General features: G+C 42.2%; 1 protein-coding gene across 1 annotated transcript; it reads right to left on the reverse strand.

Annotated features, from left to right (window-relative positions):
• Positions 1-4431: 4431 nt before the first annotated feature.
• Positions 4432-7910, reverse strand: LOC139469739 (uncharacterized). Its single transcript, XM_071252005.1, has 3 exons — positions 6949-7910; positions 6424-6520; positions 4432-4929 (listed from the first exon to the last, which is right to left on the reverse strand). Exons 1-3 carry the CDS (start codon positions 7574-7576, stop codon positions 4830-4832), a joined length of 825 nt encoding a protein of 274 aa, XP_071108106.1. The 5' UTR covers positions 7577-7910; the 3' UTR covers positions 4432-4829.

Here is a 7910-nt window from a genome sequence, read left to right on the forward strand (position 1 = left end):
GACACGCAGGTTATCAGGGGTTTACAGCAGACACGCAGGTTATCTGGGGATCACAGCGGACACGCAGGTTATCGGGAGATTGTCACAGACACGCAGGTTATCAGGGGATCACAGCAGACACGCAGGTTACCAAAGGATCACAGCAGTCACGCAGGTTATCAGGGAATCACAGGGGACACGCAGGCTACCAGGGAATCGCCACATGCACGCAGGTTAGCGTGTAACAACCGTAGAGACACAGGTTCTCGGGGAGACATCACCCCCGTCAATACAACTGACTCTGTCTACAGATGTTATTAAAGTGGCGCCACCCCGGCCGTTCCCTGTAACGCCTGGCCTTGGCTGCATTGTGAACCGGCCTCCGAGCTGGAATACTGGTGCTCAATGCACCTCGCTAAAAACATTCCAATAGGGCGTTTAATTGGACAGTCGGCTTTCCATAGCCTTCCGATATGTAACCCTATACACAAATTACGAAATAACGTTAATATCTCCTTTACAATTTCACTCAACAATATCCCAATATCACGCGTCATTTCAATCTCAGTGTAGTCTTACAACAAAAGAAAATAATCAGTCCAAACAGGAAGGTGCAGCCTATAGAATGTGAACACAACTGACATTATTATGCTGCTGAACCTATCTCACATGCCTGTACTTAATAGCTAGCCTGCTATGGAGGTGTGAGAAATATCCGCATGTACTATATGGCAAAGTTTGCAGTTAGACAAGGTAACCGAATATCCTCATGACAAACTTTGGCAGGATGACAAGACAAGCCTTTGGATGTTTTACCTCGCCATATTTAATAATGGGTCGCAGGTAATATCTAATCTCAAACTTTTCATTTCCAATAGTATCAAGTCGCTGTGCAGAGTTGCGCCCCTTTGTCCCGCCGCGGCCAGATGGAAGTGTGTTCGATTCCAAGACACGCGACTTATTTCACGCTTTGTGCAGGAACATATTACACAGTACGAGTCCCAATCAAATGTTGAGTAGTATATGCCTCGACACTGGTAGGTATATCCGTATCAAACGTTGAATAGTATATGATTCAACAATGATATATATATATCCCAATCAAACGTTGAACAGTATATGCCTTTTCAATGATATGTTTATCCGTATCAAACGTTGAATAGTACATGATTCAACAACGATATGTATACCCGTATCAAACGTTGAACAATATAGGATTCAACAATGATATGTATATCCATATCAAACGTTGAACAATATAGGATTCAACAATGATATGTTTATCCGTATCAAACGTTTAACCGTATATGCCTCGACAATGATATGTATATCCCAATCAAACGTTTATTAGTATCTGCCTCGACAAAGATATGTATATCCCAATCAAACGTTGAATAGTATATGATTCAACAACGATATGTATATCTGTATCAAACGTTTAATAGTATATGATTCAACAACGCTACATATATCCGTATCAAACGTTAAACAGTACGTGATTCAACAACGATATGTATATCCCTATTAAACGTCGAATAGTATATGCCTCAACAACGATATGTATATCCCAATTAAACGTTAAACAGTATATGCCTCAACAACGATATGTATATCCCAATTAAACGTTGAATAGTTTATGCCTCAAAACGATATCTAATATCCCAACCAACGGTAAACAGTATATGCGTCAACAACGATATGTACATAAAAAAAAAACGTTGAACAGTATATGCCTCGACAACGATAATAATTCCGTATCAAACGTCGATTAGTATCTGATTTGCGTCCCTTGGACACCCCAGAAACCTATGATTGTAGGTTCGAATCCCGGTTCGCCCCGATTATGTTTCTAGGTTTATCAGCACCATACCCGTTCTCGTGGGTTTCACCGAAGTGGTAAACGTCTGAGACTTGTATCACTTCGAGCTTTCCTCCCACATTAAGCTGACACGCCGTAATATAACTGGAATACTGTTAAAAGTGGCGTTAAAACCAACTCACTCACTCATTAATTCAGATCTGACCATATTCGTTGTAAGAGAACTGATGAAACATGTTTGTTAATGAACCTACACTATGCACATCTTTGCATGGACCATCCTTAGACGGGAGGACGGAATCAAACCATCTCTTGGTTCACGCGGCACTTTATGATAATGCAGTTACACGTGTATTCATTTCACCTGAAATGGCAATAACTATTTTTCTTGGGTGTGTGAACGTCTTTCCGTGCTTGTGGGTTTACCCAAAGTAGTAAACCTCAAAGACCAGCACCATTCTGGGGTTTCCTGTTTGGTTGTTTGGTTGTTTGGTTGGTTGTTTGGTTGGTTGTTTGGTTGTTTGGCTGGTTGGTTGGTTGGTTGGTTGGTTGTTTGGTTGTTTGTTTGGTAGGTTGGTTGGTTGGTTAGTTGTTTGGTTGGTTGTTTGGTTGGTTGGTTGTTTGGTTGTTTGTTTGTTTGTTTGTTTGTTTGGTTGGTTGGTTGGTTGTTTGGTTGGCTGGTTGGTTGGTTAGTTGTTTGGTTGGTTGTTTGGTTGGTTGGTTGTTTGGTTGGTTGGTTGGTTGGTTGGTTGGTTGGTTACTGCTGCACTCAGAAACATTCCAGCTATATGACGGCGGTCTGTAAATAATCGAGCGTGGACCAGACAATCCAATAATTTACATCATGAGCATCGATCCACGTAATTTGGATACGATGGCATGCACCCGACCCTGTTAGTCGCCTCTTACGACAAGCATTGGTTGCTGAAGACCTATTCTAACCCGGATCTTCACGGGTCACATCAAGCTGACACCCTATGATGTTAGTGAACTACTATAAGAGAGGTGTCAAAATAAACTAATCGGCAAATCAATAAATCAATAAATCCAGATTTTATTGAGAAAGGTCAATGTTATTCTTTACATTAAACTGCCGGGCAAAAGAAAGTATACACCCATGTTCGATGGTGGCTAAATATCAAACAAATAAGAAATGGTTGTTCAACGGTGATGTATTAGGTACGGGTGTCATAGTCTTGGTTTGGACCTTAACTTTGCAGTGTTTCAGTCGATTAACGTTTTAATATTGTTTGTAATGCTTTGGTCAAGTCCTATTTCCAGGGGGCACAGGTGGCCCAGTCGTCTAAGGCGCCGTAATTCGCTGTGCAGAGTTGCGTCCCTTGGGCATGTCAGAAAGCTATGATTGTAGGTTCGAATCCCGGTTCGCCCCGATTATGTTTCTAGGTTGTCAGCACCTCATCCGTGCTTCACCGAAGTGGTAAACGTCTGAGACCTTCATCACTTCGAGCTTTCCTCCCACATTAAGCTGAATTGTCGTGATATAACTGGAATACTGTTAAAAGCGACGTTACACCAAACTCACTCACTCACTCCTATTTCCAAGTGTGTACTTTCTTTTGCCAAGCAGTTTAGGTCAGTCAAATTTCTAGGACATTCCCGGGCAGAGAAGATTCCTAGTAGTCCATTGATTTCGTAGCATCTATGGGGGAAGGTATATTTTCCACATCTCGAGTATCAACAGGTCGCCGTGACCAAGATGGGATACGAGCGCCTGTGGCGTATAACAATACGAAGGCAGGTCAAAAAGTTCTAACAAAACCAACAACGGAGAAAGTGTTTTTAATTTTATATTTCAACATTATCTCCCTGCTTTTCAATACACTTCTCATATCGATAGTGAAGCTTTTCAATTCCGGTCAGGAAGACGTTTTCTGAAGACACCCTGAAAAACCCATTGACGGCAGCTTTGTGGTCATCGTTGTCGTCATAGCGCTTTCTACGAAAGTGTTCTTACAGTTTAGGAAACAGGTGGAAATCACTTGGTGCCAGGTCTGGCGAGTATGGAGGGTGGGGAAGCATTTCGAACATTTCGCACAGCAGCCTTTACAAATCGAGAGGCATTGTCATGAAGTAGTAGAAGTCCAGAAGTCAGAATTCCTCGCCGTTTTTCTCTGATAGAAACTATCAGGCGATGAAGCAAATCAGTATAGTATGCTCCGGTAATCGTCTTTTGACTTTCCAAGTTATCAACAAGGGTCACACACTTTAAAGTGGCCATAACTGTAACTACTCAAACAATGTACTACATTGACTAGTTCATTTTGTTATGGCCCTTAGTTGAAAGTTAGTCAGGCTTGACCGGCCCCCGTATTCATTCACTTACGGTCCATACAGAGACTTCAAGGGGAGACAGGGCAACCCGTTCCAACAGACCGGTGAAGGTCCGGGGTAGAATAGGTCTTCAGCAACTCATGATTGTCGTAAGAGGAGACTATCGGGATCGGGTGGTCAGGCTCGCTGACTTTGTATGATGCATGTCGTCGTCTCCCAATTTGAGTTGATCGATTCTCATGATGTTAATCATTGTATTGTCTGGCCCAGACTCAATTATTTACAAACCACCGTCGCATAGCTGGAATATCGCTGAATGCGGCGTTAAACAACATACAAACTTCCAACAGATGTGTTTAATTTGAAACAAGGCTTGGACATAGCCTCCCGACTTTTATCCATATACACAAGCTTTCATGCCAAATTTACTTTACAATATCTCAGTTTATGCAGACACCGTGATTAGAATCATTCTCATTTCATTGCAACGAATGAATAAAATCAAACCAAAAGGACTGTGCAGTTTATAGAATGTGGTTTGTGGCTAAATAGTATATTCTTGATCTTATTCAGAACAATATATCTGTACTGCCTCACTGTTCTGTGGTTAAAACAATATTCAATATAACTTTGATTGTCGTGTCGTGTTTTCGTGATAATGATCGATAGGAGAAAGAGTCTTGCAATTGCGAGCGATGGCCCAGTTGTGACGAAAGTCGCTAACTGAGATATTATAGTTTTAAAAGTATGAGTGCGTCCCTTGTATGTAGGCAGGCTGTGACTCTGTGGTATCCCTTTCCTGATCAAGTTGTATGCTTCGTTGGCGTCGTTTGCGTCTTCTGCAACACGAGAATGTATCTGATGCTGTCATAATGCTGAGGGTTGGATTTAACTTTTTTCAACATATTTCTTTTAAACAATCCCCAAGGCAGTCAGGACAACATGCACAGAAGGCTACAACCTACCCAAGTATATATGCATGTGTTTACTGGGCCATGTCAGCACACCCAAGTGATACAGATTCACGTTTTACTCGGTTGGTTGGTTGGTTGGTTGTTTTACGCCGCACTCAGCTATAATCCAGCTATGTGACGGCGGTCTGTAAATATTCGAGTCTGGACCAGACAATCCAGTGATTGATACCATGACCATCGATCTACGCAATTGGGATCGATGACATGCATCAATCAAGACCACCCGATCCCGTTAGTCGCCTCTTACGACAAGCATAGACGCCTTTTACGGCAAGCATGGGTTACAGAAGGCCTATTCTATCCCGGATCGTCACGGGTCCGTTTTAACTCGGCCTAGTCAGCACACCGAAATATACAGATTTACGTGTTTACTCGGCCTAGTCAGCACACCCAAGTATACAGATGCATGTGTTTACTCGGCCTAGTCAATTCACCCAAGTATACAAGGACACGTGTTTACTCGGCCTAGTCAGCACACTGAAATATACGGATGCACGTGTTTACTCGGCCTAGTCAATTCACCCAAGCATGCAGATGCACGTGTTTACTCGGCCTAGTCAGCACACTGAAATATACAGATGCACGTGTTTACTCGGCCTAGTCAGCACACTGAAATATACAGATGCACGTGTTTACTCGGCCTAGTCAGCACACTGAAATATACAGATGCACGTGTTTACTCGGCCTAGTCAGCACACTGAAATATACAGATGCACGTGTTTACTCGGCCTTGTAAGCACACTGAAATATATACAGATGCACGTGTTTACTCGGCCAAGTCAAGTCACCCAAGCATGCAGATGCACGTGTTTACTCGGCCTAGTCAGCACACCGAAATATACTGCTATGGAGCGTTTATGAATATTGTGGAGAGTGTTTGGGCTATATAAATGACGAATGCGTGACTATTTCATCTCTTACACATTTCCTCACACATTTTCATCTGAGAATACACCAAGACCAGCTTTCGTGTGAAGATCACTTATCACCCTGGATTCCTAGCTCAGGCCCATCTCGGAAGCTTGACCACTGTTGCCACTGGGTGAATATATTATCATGATTGACTTTTGCTGTCACCACTATATTTGATACTGACTACTACCATCATATCCTGCCATTGAATATTATACTGCTGCTCTTTTGTGTACTGCCATTGAAATTGCTGTGTATTAATTTGTATTGATTTGAAAATCTAGTGAATTGTAGTACATTTGTTGATTGTACACCATTAGTTGTCTGTTTCCTTCACAATATATTCTTTTACATAAAGATTTCTGGGTTAAGATATTATTTCATTGTGGGATTCGACCCGTAACAAGGAATACAGAAGGACGTGTATACTCGACTTGGTCAGCTTACCCAAGTATAACGAGACATGTGATGATGAAGGCTATGGTGACAGTTCCTATGGTTACGGCGATACCGATTTGAGCATCTGTAGACATCCGAGGACTCCCTGTAAAAGAAACTGTGGATAAAGGGTAGGAACACACGAATGATTGGAACATTGTTGTAAACAACGCTTGCTTTGAAGGTCCCCTCTAATAATCGAAAATACAAACAAACTCCCGTTATCGTAAATTACAAAACACGAAGTTAACAGTAAATAAGAATAAAAGTTAAGCAACAAAAATGCTTATAAATTCAAAGCACTCACCTAGACAAGTTTTCATAAAACAGTTGTCTTGTTATAGAAATGAACATTGCATCAGCAGTGTCATATGTTTCAAAATGGCGATTCACTACCCTGTAATAGTTTTATTTGTATCTTGAAATATATTCTTTGAAGGAAAAACGAGTTTGAAAAAAATGTCTACGTCTATAGCCAATCTGTATTTATGCTCTGAACGTGGATGTGATTTTCCAAACATAGGACAGACGTACCTGACATTCTGATGTTTCCTAGAGACGGTGTGTTTGATGTTTCTGGTGTTTGGGAGGCTGTGTAGGATTCTACAGAAGGGCTTGTCGAAGTCTTGGCAGAAGGGTTTGGAAGAGTCGTTGTCCTCGCCTTTTTTTTTGAAAATGATTGTGTGGAGGTCTGCTTTGGAGTCGAAGACATGGTTGTGAAAACTTTAGTAGATTCTGTGAGTGCTGTAATTGGCGTCGTTGTGGTCGTTGGTACTGTAGATGTGACAGATGTCGTTGTTTGGATGGGTGCTGTGGTAGGGCCATTTGGAGTTGGTATCAGTGTTAAAATCGTGGAACCTCTAGCTGTATACATTGGCGGACTTGTATTATCTGTGGTCGGTGTAAACATCGGGGTGGTTGTTGTTGTATCTGTTGTTGGTGTAGACATCGGCGTTGTTGGTGTAGACATCGGCGTGGTTGGTGTTGTATCTGTGGTTGGTGTAGACATCGGGTGGGTTGTTGTTGTATCTGTGGATGGTGTAGACATCGGCGTGGTTGTTGTATCTGTGGTTGGCGTAGACATCAGCGTGGTAGTTGTTGTATCTGTGGTAGTTGTAGACATCGGTGTGGTAGGTGTTGTATCTGTGGCTGCTTGGGACATCGCCAAGGTTGTTGTCGTATCTTCAGTTGTAGATATCACCGTTGTTGTATTCGGTTCCGTTGTCACTGCTTTAGACACAGTTGTTGAAGTTGTTGCAGAGAGGAGGTAAGTCGCATCAGTTGTAATAATATATCATCACCATTGCAGTCACTTCATGCATGCACACAATATTTCTGCAATTTTCTGCCTTTATGCGAATAACAAACAAATCATCATATTTAAAATGGGGGATTCTAAGGAATGTATGGGTCAGTTCAGGTCACAAGTAAGTCATTGTCCGGACTGAGTGGTCGGGCTCTGTGACTAGGCGGATTGCATGTCACCGTGCCCTGGG

This window comes from Haliotis cracherodii, unplaced genomic scaffold, assembly GCF_022045235.1.
Source record: "Haliotis cracherodii isolate W230 unplaced genomic scaffold, xgHalCrac1.p SCAF_2, whole genome shotgun sequence".
In the NCBI taxonomy this organism is placed as follows: Eukaryota; Metazoa; Mollusca; class Gastropoda; order Lepetellida; family Haliotidae; genus Haliotis; species Haliotis cracherodii.

Excerpts from the sequence above, each read along its gene's own strand:
- LOC139469739 (XM_071252005.1), bottom strand. The coding sequence starts at position 7,576 with ATGTCCCAAGCAGCCACAGATACAACACCTACCACACCGATGTCTACA. Across the intron at positions 6,521-6,948 it reads AGGAAACATCAGAATGTCAG|GGAGTCCTCGGATGTCTACA; the intron begins GTACGTCTGTCC and ends TTTCTTTTACAG. Across the intron at positions 4,930-6,423 it reads ACATGTCTCGTTATACTTGG|AAGACGCAAACGACGCCAAC; the intron begins GTAAGCTGACCA and ends CTCGTGTTGCAG.